General features: G+C 37.9%; 1 protein-coding gene across 1 annotated transcript in view; it reads right to left on the reverse strand.

Moving 5' to 3' along the window:
* Positions 1-25,772, reverse strand: part of ncanb (neurocan b) — a 142,931-nt gene that overhangs the window by 49,466 nt on the left and 67,693 nt on the right. The window contains exon 9 of the mRNA XM_067415880.1: positions 6,179-6,295. Coding sequence (XP_067271981.1) covers positions 6,179-6,295 — 117 coding nt within the window. The remainder of the gene's footprint in view (positions 1-6,178; positions 6,296-25,772) is intronic.

Consider the following 25,772-nt stretch of genomic DNA (forward strand, 5'->3'; position numbering starts at 1 on the left):
AACACTTATGTGGCGCGCCGCGCTCCACTTTATTCTAATGGGTGACGTCGAGCGACTTCAACGCTTCAGCACAGCATTCCGGGAAGGCAGCGCTGCATTTGAACCGATTTGAACGTAGAAATGATGGGAAGCTTCACAACATTGTTTCAGTCGCGTCTCAAAGTGGATTTACACGCCACTGCTGTCACAGGACTTCACCAAATCATACCAAAGAAGTGTGTTTTTGACGGAGCGGTCCCAGCGATTAAAGGTTCGGTCCTGCTTTGGAAGCAGCCGATGAGTTAAACTGCTTCAAATGTCTGTGCTGTTGGCTACCGCCGCGTGAGTAAACATCAGTAAACAACACGATCGCGTGCTTCGTCATTCAAATGGGCTAACGGACTCCATTGTTGTTCTGTATAACGTTACAGTATTCTGACGTGAAAAACCGTTTTGCTTGCTACTTCTAAGGTCTAACGTTAGTCGCATACAATAGTCCATAAACCGAATCATGTCCTCATACACTGCGAGTAAAGACACAGAAATGTGGAGAGGCCACTAAATACAGTAACTTACATACCACAGAGACGGACGTCCTGATGTTGCCGTTTCTCCTGTTCAATTTATTTCTGCCTCAGATTTGATTCTGGATCATATCTGTATTAGCTGAGATAGCCATGGGTTTCTCCACGCTTGAGGACGTCACCGCTTTGCGCGCTTGTCATTCTTTAGCTCCGCCCACTCGATACGCCTCCAGCCGCTCGTTTTTTTCCGGAAAGACTCGGTACAGCCCATATTTCTTTTATAAATATGATAAAACTAAAGACTTTTCGGAGATATGAAGGATGCAATACTACTCTATAGGTACTCAAGATTGACATGAGATTGACTGAAACTGAGTGTTTCACCCCCCCTTTAAGACACTAATAACATTCCCTACTTTTGTTCACAAATACAACGTGAAGGAGTGAATGAAGACGAGTGCGTGAAGTCGGACAGCTGTTGTGTGTAAATCGGCTGTACACTCGTTATTGCGGCGCAACGTGAGACTGAATCAGTGCACTCGAACATGTCCAGTATGGTGTCGGACAACACTACAAATGGCCGTCCCTTCAAATAATGCCCTATTTCAGGGTATAGGGGGTCGATTTCAGATTCAGCCCCTGTCGTGGAGACTCAGCATCCCAACATCTTGATTGAGACAGAGCTGTGTGTGTGTGCGCGCCTGCCGATCTGTTTGTGACTTTGTGTAGGTGAGTTTGTGTGCACATGTTTGTTTGAGTGTGTTTTAAGTACAATTACAAAGCAATTCATTGGTTTTGTTTAACTCTGAAACAATTTTCGAGTTGCGTTTTGGTAAAAATAGCTACGGGTAGCACCAGCTGATTGCCGAGTGCAACCATTCTACGTCATCACCCTAGAGCGCAAACAAAATGGCGCCACCCATGGTCCAAATATAAAATCGATTTTTTAAATAACGTAGCTCTTTCATGGGTTTCCTACTACATATTTCTGTAAGAGACATAATTTATGTTATAAAGCCATAGAAGTCTCAACACCAGGGGATCCCTTTAATACTGATGATTTTGGCATACAGCTCATGAAAACCCAATATATATATATATATATATATATATATATATATATATATATATATATATATATATATATATATATATATATATATATATATATATATATATATAATTTAATAGGTTGACAACCCTTGTACTTGTACTGAACTTCTTGGTTTCAAATGTGTTTGCATGTCTGTTATATACTATATTTTGTCGTATAGACAGAAGGACAAACTAAGCCGCATAGGAAATGCATACGAGGTTAAGGGTGAAGAAAATATATGGCGGTCTGGTTGAAGCAAATGTATTACTGGAGAAAAAGGCTTATGGGACAGAAAGGGCTGCTTTCACTCCATTTTGGAAGTGCATTGCAATTTTCATACAGCCTTTCTGGCAAATAACAACAGGCCAAAGTGGACAAGGGTCGAGGGAGCACTACTGAAAAAGAGAATGAGAGAGTAGAGGGAAAAAGAGGGACCATGAGAGAGAAAAAGTGGGGTATATATATATATATTATTTATTTATATATTATATATTTGTGCTGATATATGTGTTGGTGTTTTTTTTAAACATGTAGGCAAGCAAATCAAGGCTTTTTCTATGTGGAATTTTGACCTGTTTTGGACAAAGGATCCACTTCCAACAGTTTGCTTGGGTGTAAATCTAAAAGGTTGTCAACTGTACATATCAACTGCTTGAATCAAAGTGAATGAGTATTGATTCATATGGGTGTGCTTTGGTCTGACTTCATTATGTTTGCACAGTAAAATTGTATTTGCGCTATTCAGTTTCCCAGAAACATCAGCCACTTCCCCTGCAGGCTGAATAAATCTGACGACCAGCATTTGTATTTGGTTTTTCAATCGTTTTAATGCACTGAGCAAACCATCCAATCCCCATTTGCATCAGTTGTGACCCATAAGTCATTGAGTAACCTTCCCACTCACTTGTTGATCTAACCATGGCTGATTTGCAGTGGACCTTTAACTCTGAAATATATAAAAAAATTAAGAGAGATGATTACCATGATCTTAATTGTAACTGAGAGAAAAATATTCAAACAAAGCTGCTAATAACAGCAGTATATAAAGAGAATATACAGCTGAACTTAATTATTATTATTTTGTATGGAATCATTAAATTAATTGCTTCACATTTCTACTCCCTGGAATGTCTTGCCTCGTAGACTTAAATTGTAATCACCATTTTAAAATCTTTTAAAAACTGAGGGTTGCATCAAAATTATTGTATCAAAATGATTGTTTATGGAAATCGACTTCACTTTCTTCAATAAAAATGTGTTTTGAGCTGGGACCTAGAATTGCAAATGCAAAATAGCTGACAACATTTCCAGAAGCAGGATGTTTTGAGTTGTATCAAATGCTTACCAAAAGATATGGACCGCAATCCAACCCTGTCAAGGTATTTCTGCACAATTTTGTGTCTCAAATGAATATATGAACTCTAAAAGAATTTCTTAAATTATTAAACATAGGCAAACTCAGGAGGTGTCTCAATCCAGCTCATGTATCACCTGGAGTGGGAGACCTATGTAGATTGATGGACAGCCTCATCTCGTTGATGTTGGCATGTGGTGCATCTTAAAGAAGTTATCTTGTCCCTGCCACAAACCTCTTTGCTCTCTCATAAATGTTTCAATTGCCCAGCAGATGCGCACTCAATAAATTATGCAAGGACCTTTGTCCCAAATTGCTGAGCACAACCTGAGTCCCAAAGGACAGAGTCCAAGGTTAACGTGTTGCATTGTCATTTAACTATGAGAACTTAGAGTGATGGTAGAGTTTGTTATAGCATTGCAATACTGTTGCTAGGATGTTGCTATGTGATTGCTAGGGCGTTGTGGGTGGTTGCTAGAGGCCTCGAAAAGAACCCATTTTCAAATCTCTGCGATATTGTGGTTTCAAGATATGATTCAGGGTTCCTTGCTCAATGTAAGTATATGTATTTTGCCCACATTCTCCACCAAGTTGTATCCAAAAACTTGTACCATTGTAAAAGTACAACTTTCCTCAATAAAACACCCAATCTGAGGTATGGTACAATTCATATCTGTAGCATAAATGGTGCAAGGCAAGTCTTAGCAAGCAATGCTAATAAATATGAATACAAGAAAGGAAACGAAACAACACTTTCCCTGCATAATTCATCCTTCTTTCATCTGATGACATGTTGACTGAAGAGATCAAGTGTTAGGTTAGTACAAAATGTGGTCAAGAGTTTGCAGTAATATGTAATTAACCTTTTGCCTTTGGCTGTAATTAATATTACACACACAGCTAACACAGAATGCTCCGCCAGTAGTCAGGAAAAGCCAATTACTAAATCATCCAAAAGTGTCAGAATTACATAAACATGAATTGTATTCTTCTGAATGCTATTTACGTTAAAAATCTTAAATGGACCCCTAAGGTAGTGCAGAATGGTATGAAATGTTTATGAAAGGAATAACGGGTAATTTTCAAAAACTGCAGTTAGCATCACACTGTAATGCTTACTAGCACAAGTGTTAGCGACAAATCGACCAATTGTTGTAATTTAGCATAATTCACATATTGACTCTGCAGCTGGAACTTGAAAAGACAGATAATGAGACCAGGGATAATGCAGCTTTGATAACCTTCGATCTCTCCACCATAACACAGCTGGGACCTTTGACATCCAGACGCCTCTCTTTAATGGCACCTTATTAGGGCCCTAGATGTCGGTTCAGTCTATAATGGTCATAGCATGAACACACACACACAAAAATACAGCAATAAGTATTTTAGCCAGCATTAAGTGTTATTATAAGTGTTTGTTTGGATTTTCATCCTTATTTTTCTGCCTTAAAATTGTTTGTTAAAGATTCTGCAAATGGTTCATATATTTTTTCTTGCAGCTGTATGTTCTGAAAGCAAATCATCTGCTTCTAAAACATCTACAAAAACTCTAGACATGGTGCTAGGGAGTTATGAGTGGTTTCCAAGGCCATTTTATCATATATGTGGTTAAAAAAAGTGTATGAGCAACAGCAATGCCATCTTTTCATGATTCAATCCCATTTGAATGGATAAAACTCCATTCTACATTATTACTCAGAAATACACCATATTATGGATGTTAAGTGCCTTGTAAACACTGCCATTTTATGTTCTCTCCAAGTGGGTACAGTTCTAGCTACTCTATACATATTATTCCTGTTTTTTCTATCTCTTTTTCTTTTTCTCTATTTTTTCGCCTTGCACCTTGCCCTCCTGTTCAGAGTGTGCTCTCATTTTCTCAAAAACCTTCCAACCTTCAGTGCAGTTCTCCCTTCACCTGTTCCTGTTCTTGTCTGACAGAGAAGAATGAGCTGTGTGCAGTCGTGTCAGATCACGAAGCCACTTCCCGTACATGCCACCTCACAGTTTGATGTCAGATCTCTTTGCTTCTTTAAACCATCTTCCCCTGCAGAGCCCCTGAGCCAAATTCGACTACATCAGGGCTTCCCAAATTTTGCTTTCAGCTGAACCCCTATAGCCAAAATGATTTACCTGTACCCCTTGAGATTTTCCAAGCCATTTCAAATTGTAATATATAATTAATATATGTTCAATTTTTTTTATATTCTATAATAATAATAATAATTAGGAGTTATATTAAATATAAAATAATAATGTACTAATAATATATAGTTATTTTATTACCAGCAACAACAACAATTATCACTACAACTACTACTACTAATAATAATTATTATTATTAGGGCAAAGCTAATTACTACTGTTCATTATTATTTATAATTTGTTTTATTAAACATTTAAGTATATTAAGTTTATTTACCAACCTAATAATTGTTTAGGTGTCATTCCAAATATTTAAAAATAATTTAGTAAAAATATATAATATACATTTTATTACTAGCAAAAGCAGCAGCAACAACAACTAATAATAATAATAATAATTATTATTATTATTATTATTATTATTAATAAATAATATTATTATGGCAAAGTTAATTATTATTACTAATATATATATATATATATATATATATATATATGTGTGTGTGTGTGTGTGTGTGTGTGTGTGTGTGTGTGTGTGTGTGTGTGTGTGTGTGTGTGTGTGTGTGTGTGTGTGTGTGTGTGTGTGTGTGTGTGTGTAAGTATATAAGTTATATTTACCAAAAAAACTACTACTACTACTTATAATAATAATAATAATAATAATAATAATAATAATAATAATAATAATAATAATAATAATATTAACAATAAAGAAGCTATAATAATTAATATTATCATACAAAATTATTATTACTATAATTATTTTATTTTATTTTACAAACCACTTATAGTTCCTTTACAACCCCTATTCGAGAAAAACAAAAACAAATACCAACTGATCTAGACACTTTCTGATCTAGAAATTTTGGAAGACATTTTAAATCTTCGACTTTCTAATAATCATATTCATAGGTTCTGTATCAGGGGTCAAAGGAATAAACCCACGCTAGCAGTGGTTTTATATCCAATTTTAGCCCTCTGCATTAATTCAAGAGCACTTCCAGAGCGGCTGTGGGCTCTTTCAAATGTCCTTGACTTCTTTTGTCCTGACCCCGACCTCTCTCTTAATCCACTTACCAATCTCGCAGCTCTCTCCTGAATAGCCCTGTGGGCAAAGGCAACTGTATCCCTCCCCCTCGGTCAGACAGCTCCCACCATGCAGGCATGGGTTGGTCTGGCAGGGATCATCTTCTGCTGTAGAGAGAGAACACAAAGAAGAGTCAAACAATTAAAACATTGTACAACAGATTTACAGCCAGATTCGAACCAGAATCTCCCATATGAGCACCAAGGATCAATGTTTCAGGATAATGTAGTGCACATGTAGCCAACCCAAGTCTGGGTCTTATTCATAAATCAGAAGCAGGAAACTTCTACTTTCCCAACTGAAAAAACGGAGAGTGTATGAGTGTATGACTTTCAACAAGGTGAGAGATTAGCACAAGTTTGATGTCATCCCCCGTTCATCATGACAGATGCTCCGCAGGGAAGGACAATGTGATTCACCATGTCCGCCTCTGATGATCCCCGGCCTTCATAAATTATCCGATCATCGCCTAGAGTAGCGGAGCACACTTTCCTCTATTTTTATGGCACATTACCATACCATTCTCGGGTCATAAACACACTTTATTTTCTGTGAGCTACGACTCTTGAAAAACCTGTACAGCAAAATGTTTTGGGGTGTGGTGATGAATGGAAAATTTCACAGATTAAGTCATAATTACATCAACTTACTGACGGGGAACTTTTACAAGGACGTCGGTGTACAACTTGCACTGGAAATTGATTAAGTGCTGCTTTATAATCCGTTTCCAACCATGAGACACAATCTGACAGTGCATCAAACACACCACGTCTCCTCCGGTATAATTCCAAACACGCAATTATTTACAGCAGGGGAGATAAATCGCAACACAGTCTTGCAAAACACGTGCCGTGCGTGTTAGACTTCCCACATCTTATCAAGTTTTGCTTTGTTACAGGCCTTGGGAGCTCTTCAAAAGAAATTTTGAACTAGAACTGTACTATGTTTGTTGTCTGTTGTGATAGCTTGTTGATTTTTCTCTTCTAACAGATTTTTTCTTGAAGCACACAATCCCTTAAGAAAACAAAGAGTACACACAATGCTACATGAGCAAAGTATAAAATCCGATTAACGTCAAGGTTTGCGGTTGTGTTCTACTGTACGCATAACATTTGTCTTCCATTTAATTATATATACAGACAGCATTCAGCTCAGTTTACCCTGCTGGAAAAATCAGCATGAAATCACATGTTGGTTCAGGCTGGTTTATGATTGTCTGTGCTGGTCTAGATAGTGGACAATCATAGCTATGTTGTTCAAAAGCAAGCAAACAGGCAGGCAACACTTTTTTAAATTAAAAATAAATAGGGCTGTCTATCGATTCAATAATTAATTGCATGATTGTCATGAGTTAACTCGCGATTAATCACAATTTAATCGCACAATTCTATCAGTTATAAAAAGTCAATAATAATCAATAATACAGCATGAAGACTAGACATTTATCAGAGGTCATAGATGTTAATCAAATCATTTATTCTGAATTTTTAAGCCTAAAGGGATACTCCACCGCGTTTTCATATTAAACTGTGTTATTCCCTTAACTAAGACGAGTTGATGCATATCTCTCTCGTCTCAGTGCGTGCACTTAATCGCTCTGATACGCGGTGATGTTCTGATAGCATTTAGCTTAGCCCAGTTCATTCACTATGGTACCAAACAGAGATCAAGTTAGAAGCGACCAAACACCTCCACGTTTTCCCCATTTAAATACAGTTACACGAATAGTTGAACAACCTAATATGGTGACACAAAATAAAACGTGGTGCTTTTCTTAGCGGGTCAAAATGGAACTATAATGTAAGGCGGAATAGCACTCTTGAGAGTATTTCGACTCGGCACAGTAAAAAGTAACACCTGAAAAATCCTCCCTCACATCTCCCCCTCCCCCCATTGACGGAAATAAGAGAGGGAGGGGGAGATGTGAGGGAGGATTTTTCAGGATTTTTGAACAGAGGTGAATGAACTGGGCTTAGTGGGCTAAGCTAAATGCTATCAGAATGTCACCGCATGTCAGAGCAATTAAGTGCACACACTGAGATGAGAGAGATATGTCTCTGTCTTATATTTGTGATATATTTTGCTGTCTTATTTCAAATTATTAACACGTTAATTTTGACAACCCTAAAAATAAATAAATGTCTTATGTGTCAGATAAATTTATTTAAGTTATGTATTTGATAAATACAAAAATGTATTTTCATATATTATAACTGAAGAATTATACTGTGGCAGGAGAGCCCTCGCTGCTGAGGTCATGGTGCTGAGGAATTAGGGCAGCACGGAAAAGAGAGGACCGTAAGGGGCTGACCGAGGTGGTGGAGCTGGAGCGAGTGTAGACCGGTGAGATGGAGAGCTCAACAGGAGGAGCCACCGCCAGCTGCCAGGGGGTGGAGGAGGATCAAGACGACCACCAAGCGACCATTATCATCACCGTGAGGAAGAGCCTCTCAGCTGGCTGAGGTTTGAGCGGCAGTGTCCGGAAACCAGACTTCTTTTTCTATTCTCTCAGCTTTGACACTCCTCATGCTTCCGGATCCTTTTCTCTCGCCTCATCTGTTTTTACCCCTAGGTGCCGAGGCCACCATGATCTGTCCCAGAGTCCTGCGCAGGTCTATTTTTGGAGACCCGCCACTGCCCGTACCCGCAAAGTTCAGAACCGTCACCCGTGATAATATCAAAATTAAATCCGCACCTGCCCAGAACCGTTAATATTTGGCCTGTTACACGATCCATGCCCACGATAAATACAACACTCTTAAATTATTCAAATTAAAGTGCTTTATTTTTTATCTTGCACCTCTCTTAACATCACAACAGCATCAATAATGGGCTATTGAAACAGGCTAAAGTGCTCTTTGTTTTGTGCCATTTCCTGATCTCGTATTACACCTTATCCACACATCCAATTTTGCGTTTAAAGACTCATTGTCAACAAATGTATATAATCCACTCGCCAACTTTATTTTTACTTCTACTACTTTTCATAGGCTACGAGAAGCATCAACAGAAGTCGCAGTGATGGACACGTGATGGGGCAAATTTCATATCGTTGTTGCAAATGTCACACACCGTTACTCTGTGTGTTCGCTCGGCGCTGCTGTGACATGTTCACACTGCTAAGAGTAAAGCGCTTCTGCCAAATAAAACCGATGGAAATGCAGATATAACGCAATTGACAGGCGACTCGCTCAAACGCTATGCTGACACGTCCCGGGTCCTTGGTTAAAATAGCAATTTTCTCACAATTTACAAATAGTTGGAAACATTTTGGAAATTGTAAGTACTCAACTGAACAAAATATATAACACTCGCCTAGTTGTTTTTGGATATTTTACTGCAAAAATACTACATAGTGCACATTTAATTGTTTAAAATTGGTTAAGTGCCACATTCACACTGAAAAGTGACAAAATGTAAACTAAAAATAATAGACAAAGAATGTCATGAAGGACAATATTTGAAAGTCATAAGTTAGAAACATTATATTTTGCATTATGAAGTCAACTGGTCTTTTAGTCCAAAGACAACAGACAGCAGAAACCCCAAGTTGCATGGCTGAGATTGACAAGTATACGACACATGAGTGACTGCGGCTTCACAGCAAAAAAGAGCAGATAAACATTCCCTTGCTCTCTCGTGAGCTCTCAAAGCCGCTTCAGCTCAGAGAGAGGCAGCTGGGCTATTGTGAATTCTCGGAGCGGAGTACGATGACATAAAGATCCGCATTGACCAATTATAATGAATGCCATCCGGACCGGAGCCTCCTCTTGCACACAACTCTATGAGAGTGACAGAGTTCAAGGACTCCTCGTCATCATCACGATGAAATGAATTCTTCAGCGCCCACTCGAGAGCTTTTGCATCCCAAATCCCGTCAAACGGATCATTTTCTGAGAGGATGGAGAGCTCTTGTTGCTAAGCTAGGAACGGTGCAGGGGAAAAAGACATTCAGGTCCCAAACAATTAGTAACGACGTAGGCCATTTCCTGCACAGATCGCTAGTCCCGACGGAGATTGGCTCCCTAAGCTGTGGATCATGTGGAAATACCTCAGAAGGTAGTTTGAGACATAAATGCATCAGGATATTCAGGCCACAGATGTAAGCTTTACTCATCCCAAATGGAATTACACTAGCATGGAAAATGTAGGAGTTTCGTAATGCACAATTAATCAAGCAAAGTGCTCAAGGGGAAATGTTACTGTACAGCATTAGCTTGAAGTTAACATGGAAGTTAAATTTATACTGTTGCACAGTAATACTGATGTAATACTGATGTTTTGAACACGGCTCAATCATGATTTAGGACCGGAACTATCCATTATTATAAATATTAATAGAAAACTAAAATCCATTTTGCAAGTGTTGATATGATATGATCAATCAATATGTATTAAGATATGATGGTTAAAATCTGGCCTTTGTTGTTTTCTTTTCCCATTTCCATCCTCTTTCATTCCAGTACTGTTTTTGTCAATACAAATTGAGAAATAAAAAAAATAAAAAAATAAAACACAATTTTTTTTTTTTAAAGTTCAAAACAAATGTTAATATTATAAATATTAATAATTATTAAAATGACTGTTTCTGTTAAAAAACATTGACAATTAAAATTATGAAAAATTCTAAATTAAATTAAAAATGAAAAAAATACAATTTAAAATTGTTTATTATAATAACAACAATAAAATAAAATAGCAGAAATATAGTGTCAAGATTATTATAATTAAAATAATAATTACAATGAATAATTGTTAAAATGTCTGTTTCTGTCAATGAGACAGTGAGAATTATAAAAAACATTAATTAAAAGTGAAATTTATATAATAAATAATGAATAAATATAAGCCCTTTCACACTGCACGTCAGACCCGCAATATTCCCAGAACATTGCCAGGTCGCCTTCTGTGTGAAAGCAACCACGTCCCGGAATTGATTACCAAATTGAACCCGGGTCGGGGACCTAGTAACATTGTGGGGTTTGATCCGGGACGAGCGCTGTGTGAACAAAAGCCAAAACTAATGCCGCAACGTGTACGTAGTTATCGTGCGACTCCTAGAGCTTGTTTTTTCAATAATACAACCCTGCAGTGCCAGAAGAGCTAGTCGGTGTTTTAAACACAGACAGTGTTCGTATACAAAAGAAACTAAAATTAAACAATGAGAAACGTGCGCAAATTTGACACAAGTCGAGCGCTGAAGCTGAGATCGCTCGCCATTATACGTCACATCCGGATGTCAACTCGATCCGGGACCGTTACGGGTTGTGTGTGAAAGCGCACATATTACGGTATTTTCAACATGATTATAAAATAATAATAAACATAAATAATAATTAAAATGACTGTTTCTGTCAATAAAAAGTGATTAGTAATGAAAATTAAATTAAATTAAATTAAATTAAATTAAATTAAATTAAATTAAATTAAATTAAATTAAATTAAATTAAATTAAATTAAATTAAATTAAATTAAATTAAATTACATTAAATTACATTAAATTAAATTACAGAAACTCATTGCCTTTAGCATCATCGTGGAAATTATGTTTGGAATAGTAGATTAGATTTATAGCAATTTTTGCAGGTGTAAATAAACGGAATATCAATCTGATCAATGAAGCATGAAGTAACCAAGCATAAATATTAAAATATCTTTTGACATTGTGAATTAGCCAACAAAAGAGTAGCTAATGTAGTGAATGATCTGGAAGATGGTTAAACAGCAAACACACAAAGGGATGAGAGCATTAGCAGTTAAAAGCCTTTTCTGTTTTGTGCGGTTGGCTTATGATTAATTACACAGCGAGCTTAAAATAGTTCCTTCTTCCCCAATTCCGTCTCTTTCTATTTCTCACTGACTTTCTTAGTCCATGCGCTGTTTGTGGTCTCAGTGGGACCTGAACGGAGCTCATCCAGAGATGGAAACGATTGCTCTGACTATCAACACTACAAACAATGTAAGTGGATAACAGTCCATTTGTCATGATAAACGCTTCATTAAAAAAGAGCGTTGATGCATCAAGTGACTAAACTGCAGCACCTAGCAGCATCTAGATCGCATTACATTTTAAGGCCTATTCCACACGTACATGGGTATTTTTTTTATAAACTGCTCCCTCTTCTGTAAAAAAGAAAAGTAAAACAGGTGGAAATACAACCCTAACCATAAAGCCATGTTGGGCAATCAGAAGCCAGGATTTTTTTTTTATTGCCGGTTCCGGTTCTGACGCACAAGTCAAAATCCACATGACACCACTGGACACCAACTGACACCAACTGGAGTTACTAAAAATTTTCACCCTGGCAGGAGTTTTCAAAAAAATTGGTTTCAATGTTCAGATACTGTGTTTGCAACAAACGGCCAAACCACAAAGAAAAAAACTTGGTTTTGAAAATACCCGTGTTCGTGTGGACTAAGTACGTTTTAAAAAAAGCTCACAAATGGGTGCAAAACTTATGAATCACTAATGAATCAATTACTATGTATTGAACCAAACAGCTACTCTGAAACCAAGATAACAAGACTTTTTTTCTTTCTTGTAGAAATTACAAGTTAAAAAAACAGCTGCTGTCTCATTAAACTGCAATCTCAGCTGCTAAATCTCAAAAACACAGTCCATGGCCATGAGGGACAGTCTCTGGGAAAATAAAATACTAAAACAGTATTCACCGCCTCGACATTTAAGTGTACATTTCTCCATTCTCTCATAAACAAGCTGTTTATGATGCTACACTGAGGCCCTTGTTAAGGAAGAAATACTTGAAGACTTCACCGCAGTAAGATCCAATCAAATCCCTCTGAGATCTTCACACTTGAAAACAATAGATAGATAATTATAGTGGCTGGCCTGCACAAACAAATCTCTCTGAAGGAATAAAGTGTGGTGAGAACTTCAGCGATACTTATACTGAATCACATGCCCACTGGGTGACATTTTGATAACACACCCTGATTTTTCACATTCCCTCCCATTTTATGGGCCTATCTAAAATCACAATTTCAGATCACCACATAAATCTTACAAAAAAGTATCTTAAACTTAGCTAATTTTCCTCAATTCATGGGGAAAAAAAATTCAGGTGCATCTAGTTTTGATTGCCAACAAAACTGATTGGCTCTTTTAACTGAGAGCCGAAACTTCCATTTCTACAGCCGCCATATGGAGCGATACAAAGACATTTTGTAGACTTTTTCTAAGTTGTCTGTCTCCTCTTCCTCTTACTTCTTACTACAACACCAAGTCTCGCCCCGATGTGCCTGACGGGGGTGCTACAGGAGTGAAACCCCAACCCGTTAGGCATCGGCTCAAGTGTCAAATGTAATTGGATTCCCTGACTCAAAACAGCATGCATCCCGATAGATCGCTGCTTTGGCAAAATATTTGGGTATGTTGTATTTTTTGAAAAACATACTTTTGCGAACTAGTCCTAGATTTTTGGCCTGTTGGAACCAAACTACTGCAGCAAGAATCTCTGGAGTCTGATTGTCAATAATAATCAAATTATTTTGATCCACATTCTCTAGGGCCGCCATGTTTGAAGGGGGCGGAGCCACTTTTACTTAAATGGCTATAATTTGTATATACGGAATGAGATATTTTCACCAAACTCGGAACACATGTATGAGCTCCTTCTGTGGTCACTTGAAAAAGCATGCGGTGACTGGATACTTAGTGGTGCTAAAACAGGAAAAAAAGATGTAAAGGGCTATCACCACCTAACCGTTAATCCAACTCACTTGAAAATTGGCATGCAGTGTCTTTGTCTAAGGTACTTTGATTGTCTATGAGGTATGAAACATATCTAAAAAAACATGGCCGTCATCAACCAATGAAGTTTGAGCTCCTATTGGAAAAGGTAAAGGTAATGTGAAACATGGTGTTTCACATTTCTACACAACATTCATATACTGTGTAATAGATCGCCTAATACTGAACAACTTTGCCTCAAGAACCACTGCTGTCAATTTAATTGTTCAATAAATATTTACATAAATATTATGTAAAAAACCTTCAGTTAGCTATAACAGGGTAATTTATAAAATGGGTTTGACCAAATATACCTAAAAGCCTATAAAGAAAAACTCAGAACTTTACGAAATTAGGTGAGCACATGTGACATTTAATCCTAAACAAGCATGCACAATTTTATGGAAATTAGATAATAGGTGTTGCTATAACTGTTAAAAAGCTTTAAAAACCATATATTTCCTATGGTAATTTGAAAAAGTGGTCTTTTCCATTTATGATAAGTGGTTGCATGCATACTAAATAAAACATCTTTTTACTCAAGTGCTTAAAGGCCTTAAAGTGCTCGCAGCTATATTTATGTCTATGTTTGAAGCTTGATATAAACATATAGCTTTTATGTTTCATAGGAATTGTGGAAAATACACTCGGTTACAAATAAATCATTATTCCATATTTTCTGTATTTGATCTGTCCTGTCCAATTTTACTGAAATGCTGCACAGTAATGTGCTGTGAATAAAATCGCTGTGGGAGGTGCATTATTAAAAAAAATGTAAATTACAATTAGTCATTTCAAACAAGAGCTCTGCAAATGCAAGAAAAAATACAAACACATCAATCTGAGGCAAATGACAGATTTTCACAACACTAAATTAGTTTATCATGGTTCTTACAATGACATTTATGCGTGACACCATCCTCTGAGCCTCAGAGGTCAAATCACCAGAGCTCATCATTCACTGAATGTGAGGTTGCAATTACAGTGGAGGTAAGCTGAGTGTGCACCTTGGGAAGCCGAGGCCTATTTCTACCGCAACACAGATAACTCTGCATCCCTGTGGACCACAGCAATCTACTGGCACAGAGCAAGCAGTGATTTAATGCTGCTGGAAGAATGAAGCTGAGGAAGGCTGGAGATGCCGTTTACCACCGGTGGGATGATGTAACTTGCGCCGCAGTGGAACGAACCCTGATAACACTCAGCATTTGCTGTAGAAAAGCAAAGAGAGTTTGCAGGAATTAGCAAACCTGGCGCAATTAGTTTGGAAATTCAGTTGGTCACCAAAACATCTAAATCAAATTGAGGAATCTGTAATAAAGATGCAATTTTTTTCCAAATTGGCTAATGCTCTCCCTGCCATTGATATAAATTTCCATCATTTGTGAGACAAGTAAATTCTCATATTTCCACGTTTTCACTATTATATGGTAGGGTGTGTTATTACACATCTTCTGAAAGAGTACTGAATCTCCTGATCAAAATACACATGAAGAAGAAGCAGAAACAAGCAATAGCATATATATATGACAAAATTGCCTTATTTTACTGAATGAAATGTCAACCTAGGACAAGGTATAGGACTGTGAAGCTTTAGGGTTGTTGATGAACTTCATCTACTCCATGTGTGTTTTGATCATCATTCTGAATCCAATCTGGATGCAGTCTTAGAGAAAAATATGATTTTCTCAGCTTTTTGCTCCAAATGTTTTTATTTATTTATTTATTTATTTGTTTATTTATTTTTAATGAAAAGTACTTACATTCAAGTGTTGATAAAAAAAAGGAATGCATATGAAGCTAGAATAAAACTTGGTGGTGGCTGGCAATGTTTTTCAAAAACGCTGGCAGGGAAAGAGTTAGTTTGTGCAAACTGAAGCAATTTACTGTAATGAATCGCTACTGGTCATTATTGCAACACTGTTGTAAAATAGCTACTGTTACTCTACAGAAAACTTGTAGAGTAAAAAAAAAACCTTTACTTCATTACCTGCCAGCTCTGTTTCTATAACAGCAGATTTCCTCCATAAAGAAGACAACTATGTTATATATACAACACATTTCAGGTAGAAATGCTAAAAGCAAACCTGATGTGCCAACATTTGAGATCACTGAGCCAACATGACTACAGTAAATCTCGCTGAACAAAAACACTTGCTGAAAACGGCTTAAAATCCTGCAGCCAGGGATTATGGTGTCTGAAAACGCAAGTGAATCACAGAAATAAGAGTTGACACTACGTCAAAACAACATGATGTTCTTTTATTACCCTTTTTTTGTTTTGTTTTTTACCTGCAAGCGGTTTAAAAAAAAAATCTTTTTTTAGACCCAAAAAGTCAAGAAACACGAAAAGGAGACAATTCAAAGCGCTTATGGGCACGTAATCCTCAAACACTTAAAACCTAAAATTTTAGGTCAGATTTCAGCTAGAAAGGCACTTAACTTCATCCTCGCCACGAAAATCCAAAAATAATCCTGACATTGAACACCTCGGCGTTCCAATAATATCCCCGTCTTGACATTTCTCAGCACTACAACGAAAAGATTAAAGCCTGTCGGTGTCACACGCATCCTGAGATTTGCATAAATAACTCAAAATCGAACATTAAACATCCCTATTAATAGGTTTGATGCTATAAGAAAATGCTATATGCAAGAGTTTGGTGCAAGGGACAAGAGCTGATTTCATCTCCCTATGAATATGAAATATAGAAGAAAGAAGGGGATGAGAGCAAACGCGAGAGAGAGAGAGAAGAGTGTCTGTGCTATTGTTAGTGCCTGGAGAGTCTGACACACAGTTAATGGTTGAAGCTTCTCCATGCTGCAGGCTTCAGACTGTTAGGCACATCAACAGTCCTTATTGTTCACGCCTCTTCTCTCCTTCTTTCATTTTCCCCTTCCATATTCTGCTTGTCTCGGCTGATGTGCCCTGCTGAACATAATTTGATGTCTCTGAGTTTGAATCTGAAGAGTATTCTGATAAAGTTGTTGTTTATGCACAAAATGCATCCGCAAGCTTGAAGTGGAATCAAGAGGTTCTCATACACCACTACTAAATCTGGAGTCACTCCTCTTCTGAGTGATTCAACCATCCCTGTACATACTGAGTTCTAGGGCTGTCCTCGACTAAGGATTTACACATTTGAATCAGAATTGTCGAATCTTTCTATGGTCGACCGATAGTCGAATCATCTGTGTGTGTGTGTGTGTGTGTGAATTGGTTGGGAGGGGCACAACACTTGTCAGCAGAAGGGTAAAACTATTTTTATTTTTGTTTACACACTGCACACAGCAACAACTTTTAATAAAGCGACCAAAACTGCCTGCCAACTGCCTGCCAGCTTTCATATTTAGGTTTAAATAGCCTAAAAGGTAATGTGGTGGATAAACATTCATAAACCGTTTTCTCATAACATGTTAAAGCCGCGATCGAAAAACAGAACATCACACAAATATATAAAAGAACATTTTGATAAATAAACCTAAAAAAAAATACCTGCCTAGAGAGAAAAAGAACACTTTGAGTGCGTTTACATGCACGTTCTCAAGCCGATTGTGCCTAAAGGGGGTGAAGGACGCGAAGCTCAGCCCCGCGCGCCTCAGGATTTCACACCGCCACCTGACGCGCACATTATATACACGCAAGCTCAATTTTGAATTGACTGACAGAAGAGCTGCACGATGGGTGTACCTTGTAGCACAGGGTTAAATCAGTATGTACATTGACGATTTGAGGGAAATATAATATAAATTTAATATAAAACCTTGAAAAAGAACTCTGTGGTGCGGCAGGATTTTAAACAACTTCCTGAGTGGCCGCGGCTGGTGTGTGTACACTCATTGAACGTGTTCGAATTTTAAAGGCGCGGTGCGAAGCTCAGCTCGGATGCTCAGCTCAGCGTCGCGACACGTCTTTAAAATATTGAGCACCCCCATATTGCCAAAATGGTATGATCCTCATTTCATAACACCCGCGAAGATTCGACCGTGAGATCGGTGGTCGAATCAGGCTCCGCATATCGATGCATCAAATCTTCGACTATTCGGGGTCACCCCTACTGAGTTCAGATATTTATGTGACCGACAACCGAATTAATGAGTAAGGTACAGTCACATTATCAATTTTCAATAGTGTAGCAGACTGATCTCATGAAATGGCGTATATATGACACGCCAAATCGTATGCCATTTTGGCATGCTATTAAGACGCATAATCGCTTTTTAGCATGTTGTTCAAAGGCGTTTCATTATATCCTCCTACACTGCCCCTACTCCCAAACCTACCCATCACTCACTCACACACACACACACACACACACACACACACACACACACACACACACACACACACACACACACACACACACACACACACACACACACACACACACACACACACAGCCCCTAAACCTACCCATAACAAGAAACAATTTCTGCATTTTTACATTTTCAAAAAAAACATAATTTTGTATGTTTATAAATCCCTAAATCCCTTTACATTGTGGACACACACACACAGACACACACACATAATGGTTTGTTTCGACGTAGACATGCATGCAGAATCACACAGTGTAGACGTACACGCGGAATTACACAGCATAGTTATACATGCTGAGATGATGGTTCATTTCGGCGTAGACATTCATGCGGAACCACACGGCGTAGACATACACACGGATAGCTCAAAATGTGTACAGATAACACGCCACTTAACTTTAGAAAGTGCCGTGTATGTTTACACAAAGTCATGATGTCATGTTGAGTGCAGGGATGTATGGAGCACTGTTTAAAAGTCACTTCTTAACCAAGCAGCTTTTTGACAGTCAGCGAGGTGAATCCAACTTAAAAACTTCTGCAATAATATAAGCTATCTGGAAAACTTCAGAATAACTTCTAATCAGTATATAGTCACTTAAATAGTCAGACCTAGCATTCATTTAGTTATTCAAACATAAGGCGTCATAAAAACTATTGAGTGTTTCTCTTCAGCAAAATTCAACCATTGTGGTGCTGCTTTCTCATGAGACTTTTGCGACTTGATACTTCACCTTGACAAAATGTATTTTTAATCCTAGTGATTTTATAATGTTTAATATTTATTCAAAAGCAAAACCGAGTGAACAAACATTACAAGAAATGGCTAATATGAGCCAATAAATGCTCCTCTGCTGCCATCAACAAGATTTAAGAATAAAATATTCAAGATTTCCTACATCATGAAACATTTGGTTTTTACAAATTTAACCAATCTCAGAAGGATGACCAAACAATGTTTTTGGTCATCACATTAAAAATAACATTTGAAGAGCTGGAAAAATGTTGCGTATGCGTGTCCAATTACAGATACCGTGTTTCTTATTCCAACATTCCCATTAGCTTCATCTTTATTACAATCAATAAAACCGCTTTACTGGCAAATTAGGTAAGTGTAATAACTGCATTAAAATATAAACGCAAAGTACTCAGCGAGTACAGAATGATAGCTAACAGTTCACTGGAAATGCCAGAACTGGCTTACCGAAAACCTGGAAATAACCATGATGCTAATATCAAGAATAAATAAACAGATTTTATCTTGTCATTTATAATTAAGACAAGTCACTTTAAAACCAAGCAGCTTTTTGTTGGTCATCGCGGCAAATCCTAGCCTGACAAGCCAGACCCACATCAAGATGTTTGGTCTGGAAACTCAATCCGAGGGGCGGATAAACGGCTGTCTTTCAAGCTCCCTCTGCACGCGATAGGATAGCGCTACAACCAACCAGAGCAACGAAGGTGAAGCAGAGCTAGTTGACAGATTAAACTTTCACCGTATCCGGTCGGCAAAACTCAGAACACATCTTCCCTTTTTAAGAAATGACTTCAGTGCCGTTCTTTGTTCTTTTCTCAGAGAAAAGCTTAACTCCAAGTCTTCCAGAGTCGCGGTCAAAGCTGATTCGAAAGACCGCCGTTCGCCAGTTTCTGTGTTTACTAGAAGCACGCAAGCACAACTCTGCCGTCATTATATTAAGCCCCGCCCACCAGGCCAACGATGTGATTGGCCTGACCAGAGTTTGGCGTTTACAGCTCAGAAGTGAATTGAGAGTTGCTAGGCGACACTCTCGGTAAATTACATTTGCTTGAATCTGTTTCCAAATCTGCATGGGGAAATAATTCACCCTCACGGAAAATGTACAAGTGGATATCTATTGAAATGACTGGATTTCACTTGTGAAAATATGCAGAACAAAGGAAAATGTGTCCGCACACAAATAATTAAAAACTAATGTGCCTTGTGATGATAATTGTTACTGCTGATGAAAAGAACAAAAATGCCATTTTAGTCAGAGTCTGTTGAACCCCTTGTGAAATTTTTCCCTTTCACACAAAATTCCTGATCAAGTGACTTCCTATTGAAATTGTTTGATTTTGTCTACGAAAATTAACAGAACAGCAGTAAAGGTGACTATAGCTTGAAACAAAAGAAAATATCCAGAAGCAACTGTGGCAAACAAAATGACGACGATGATAATTAAATGGTAAACATGACAAAATTAACCGAGTTTAATAAATATGACATGATAAAATACTGTATGAAGTTTTGCGGTGTGTGAAGCACAGCTCACACAGAAATCACTTTCAAACCAAGCAGCTTTCTGTTGGTCAATGTGGCAAATCCATGTGGCCAACTCCACTGCGAATCCATACATCGATTCCTATTGAAATGAATGAATTTTGCCCACAAAAAAAACGTACCTTAAATTGAACAACAAAAAGAAAGCAAAATTGACCACTTCATGTTATGGCTTGTGGTAAATGCTTGTGTGTATGTACATAATAAAGCACATTAAATGCTGGAGCACTTTCACTCTCAAAGTTAAGGGGAGAATAAAATGCCATGTTGCTAAAATAAGCATCTCAGTGGGGTGTGGAGGGAGTCAGAGCTGTCTGGTCTATTCAGTTCCGGCAAGATACAGCCCAGTCGGCAGGGAACCTGAAGCAGCACGTATAATCAGATAGAAGAGGATACTTCATCACAGTGTTCCTGACTCAATCCAGGTCAGCGGCGCACACACCACGGCGCTGACAATGAGGCCGTTGGATATCAGGAACATCAGGCTTTTGGTCCAATTTCCGACCTGGCAGATCTCGCACTATGTTTATGAAAACGCTGAGCATGGGATGATGGAAGATGAGTTTGAGTTTATAAAATAGCTTATGACCAAAATAGGAATTTAATATCAGGGTTATTATATTTAACTAAAACTAAAACCATAAAAAATGTTACTTGACATAAAATAAACCTTAACTGAAATTAGTTGCCAATGAATTAGTTGCCCATTTCAAAGTTTCATTTAGTTTAACTTGATGTACTAAAATAACTCAAACTAAACTTCAATCACTTCAAGTTTAATCACCTGCTTGTAAACTAACTCTCATTAGAGAGGCCAGATTTACTAAACAGGGCAAATAAGCATGTCAACAGTTCTGCATGTGATCTACTGACAATGCGCAAGTAAATGAACACAGAAAGACATTGTCCAAATGAATTAAATGTTTTTTTAGTTCTAAAAGCAAAACAAATGAGGGCAGTGCTGTGGTGGGTAAGTCATATAATCGGTGTATGACCAAACACTCTGTAACACCGGCAAGCCTAGTGTCTAAGGTATTATATCTAGGGCACTAATAAGTGATTTCAAACTTGTCCAACTCTACAACCATCACTAATTAAGCAAGAAATCTGTCAGAGCCATGGTGTAGTGGTAAAGTGCACATATTTAGAGCCAGAGGACCCTATAATGCACCCGGTGTAATGCGACTTGCGTGTTTTTGCTAGTTTCAGCCCAACGCAGTTATCATTTTCACATCCAGGGCCTCGTTGTTTAAATAGCAAATGCACTCGCACCCATCTGTTCGCCCATGTGCGTGCTGGTCTGAAAAAGAGGTGTGTTCAGGCTCATTGTTGGCACGTTGCTATTTAGAGGCAAATGAAAAAAACTGCGGAAATGTGCTCTGTGCTGTGTGTGTAATCAGCAGAGTGTACACGCTTTGTGCATTTGTCTATATGCGCCTTTTAAATAACATTACAAATATTGTGGCATTCACTTTAGACCAGGTTTTTGTTGGTCAATGGCCCAATACTTTTTGTGTTATTTAAAGGGCGCGTTAGTAATATTCGGATATAGACGGATACACACTCTGCTTATTACACACACAGTACAGAGTGCACACAAGTTTTTAAATATTAAAAATAAACTGATTTCTCACTGGAAAAGTGTTCAGTGTTTCCACTCGCAAATTACGCAATATAAATAAATGAATAGAAATGAAGCAGTGAATCTGCCATGGGTCAAGCGCGGCTTTTATAGGGAATGGGAAATTAGACTCTGATTGGTTTATTGGACGTTACGCCCAAAACATACCCATAATTTATTAAAGGTGCACTATGCCACTTTTCCATCTGCTAGAGGGTGCTTATTCAAAACAAAGGCGTAGTTTAATGATGCCAAGTTTGAGCACAGCATCTTGGGACGTGGATTTCACCTCAAAGCCGGTGGAAACATTACTGTAGTATGAAGAAGAGCAGGAGTGAGTGTTGAGGAGCTGAGCAAGGCCACTGGAGCGATTGTTACACAAACATAAGCCTCGCGAGCATTGGGACTTTTACTATGATGGGATGGGACACAGACGCCGCGTGCCAGCGCTATTTCCGGTCATGAGTATGAGGTAATGCAACTCTGTTTATCATATTAGATACATTTAATTGTGTTTAAATGATGTTATGACGTTACTCTGAGCATTCGCTCAGCGGCTGCTGTGACACTTGTTCACACTGCTAAGAGTAAAGTGTTTTTGCCAAATAAAACTGAGAGTAACGCAGATATGATGAAACTGACAGGCGACTCCCTCAGACACTATGCTCAGATGTCCCGGGTCCTTGGTTAAAATAGCAATTTTCTCACAATTTACAAATAGATGGAAACATTTGGGATATTGTAAGTACTCAACTGAACAAAATATATAACACTGGCCTAGTAGTTTTTGGATATTTTACTGCAAAAATACTACATAGTGCACCTTTAAGAGACTAAATACAACCCTTTTGGACCAACTATTTTTTCCTAAGTGCGCCTCCGCCATTCGCTCTAGACCATGTGCTTATCTTTAAAATAGGGCCCTGAGTTCTTATGTGGGTGATGTAGGTTCAAGTCCTTGTTCCTGCTCTTTTTCTCATCATGCCTAGTCTGTACTATCTTATAAAGATACACAAATAAATAAAAAACTATAAAAGGATGACAGAAACATGTTCTTTCCTGTCCTTAAATTAGTATTTTAAAAAATAGATCGAAATACTTGCGCTCCAAGAGCTGACATTTCGATGTTTACTGCTGCTTTGGTGCGCACACATTTAATAAACATGGTTCCTTAAACATAAGACCACCCAGTGGATCGTGTGGGTGGTGAGACGGTAAACAAACCATCTGAAGGAGGGGGTGATGTTTGCCTGGAGAGAGCCTGGCAGCTCAGTTAGCTGCAAGTACAACTGTTAGCTTGTCGACAAACAGTAGTAGCGCTCTGCGCTCACATGATCAAAGCCGAGTGCAGCACGCATAGCTTCCATGGAGACTGAAAGGTACATTGGAAGCAGTTGTTCTAGCTTCCTCACCTCTGATGCAATCATTATCTCCGCTGAACTCGCTTTAAGGGCTATTGTGAGTAACTCACAATTTCTTAAAGCCAGATTAATGCGTCAGTGCACTACTGTGGCATTACGGGAAAATAATGTATTCTGAAAACAGAATATTCAATGAGGGGAAAAAAGGTAGGGCGGGACTTTTCCCCATGGTAACTGTGAGTTAATACAGATTATGTTTTTAGAAACTTTCCTCACTGAATTTACTACAGTGATCATATATTCATTGTGTATTACCTTGTAGGCAGGGTGATTCATTTTAAGGAGCTAGAGGATAATAACTCACAAGCTTTCTGTTGTCTGTCCGAACCCATTTATAATTTAGAATTGGGCAGTGAGCAGAATGCAAATCTTCCTTAGTTTCAAAAACAGTAGAACTGCATGCAGCTTGCGGATGAACGTATGTCTATAGCGGATCACGCAGGGACTGTGCTCCTCTGCAGCGGTACATACCAGTCTGGCCTGAAATAGTCCCAATATAAATACTTATTATAAGTGTACCATAATGATTTAGGGTAAGACAAAAACACGGTTTGGAAAATGGATTCATGTTGTACATTCTCATTATATAATTTTTGTAAATCTTGAACACAAAAAAAGGTACGGACAGCAGCTTTAAATTACAATAATTACATTTCTCTCCTGGGAAATGAGCTCTGATGAGGACAGTGAGGATCTGCTCAAACGGAACCCTTCAAGCTCCAGGAGGTAACAAAATATACTTTATTTTATTCTTATTGTTACTTAAATATCAAGAGGGTTTCTCACTATTGTGACAAGTACGAAGCCGGGTCACTAAAGACCCAAATATGTAATAATGATTGGCGAAACATTAATGCATTTTAGGGATAAATTCAATTTAATATTACAATTCCAGCAACAAAAAAATATTCCAAAAAAACTATATATATATATATATATATATATATATATATATATATATATATATATATATATATATATATATATATATATATATAAATTATATATATTATATAAATATTATATATATTATATAAAATTAGTTTTTAACCAACAGAATAAAATAGTGTGGGTCTGTTAGAGTGTGTATATTATCTGTGCGAGTCTGTTAAGTGCACCTGTCAGTCGCACAAAGACCGATAAACATGCCTGATTCCATGTGCAAACTGCTCCAAGTCGTGTCAGTAAGAATGATGGAACAGCAAAGTCACATAAGACACAGCACCTCCTCGTCTTATCGCAGAGCGACGTGCTTGCCTAATTAAGGGCAGGCCGGTCTGGTGCTGGTGTTATGACTACCGTGACGGTGGCTATTTTTCAAAAACCACTTCTCTGACGGCTAAAAGGCCTTGGGGGATAGGCAGAGAACAGCAGCCTCTCCCCCGGCAGATCATTGATTAAAAAGGCTTATGAACTTACACCTGCGCTTCAGGAAAAGGAGGACAAACAGGACTCTTTCCTCTCTGTGCTCATAAGCAACCGGGTTTCTGGAAAGAAATCCTCTGGCAAAAACCCAGTCAAATGCTAGTTTCTTTCCGAGCTGCACTGTCAGTTGAAAGCAGTTGTTGGACATGACAATTTTTTCATGTCTGTTGCCATGCAATCCAAAGTTTTTTCTAACAGACAAAATCTGGCCTTGAAAAACCTTTTGTTCTGTTGTTACATAGTTTAAAATGTTGCATCAAAAGCTGCACAATGTAGAGTCATGCTAACTGATTCATTCTTTTACTTATGTCTGTTTACATTCATTCCATGCCAGAGGTCTACTAGAGCTGCTTTCAAGATCATTACTTTGTTTGCTGTAGAGCGTTTCTGGGGTCTTAGACCCTTGAAACTCCCACCCTAAGAAATCGATTTGAACAAGGGGAGGTTGAGCTTATGTATAGAGCACCATTTTAAACATGCATATAGTCTCGAGTGAGACTGGAGTCAATTACTGAACACATCTACTGGCTTCTGTCAACATTGATTTGTTTTAGACTGAGATCTCTGCCTTACCAAGACTCTCTCTAATTGCACTGGCCCTAACCCTCTAATTACTCTGAGGCTGCAGCAATTTACTTTTTTGTAATCTTTTTGTTTACCGTGTTTGTTTACCACGTAAAGAAAGAAAAAAAGAACAAAAGAGAGAAATACAGAGCAAAATGAATTATGGAAGAATGAATGAAAGAATTAA

The sequence above is a fragment of the Pseudorasbora parva genome, chromosome 14 (assembly GCF_024679245.1).
Source record: "Pseudorasbora parva isolate DD20220531a chromosome 14, ASM2467924v1, whole genome shotgun sequence".
Lineage (NCBI taxonomy): Eukaryota > Metazoa > Chordata > Actinopteri > Cypriniformes > Gobionidae > Pseudorasbora > Pseudorasbora parva.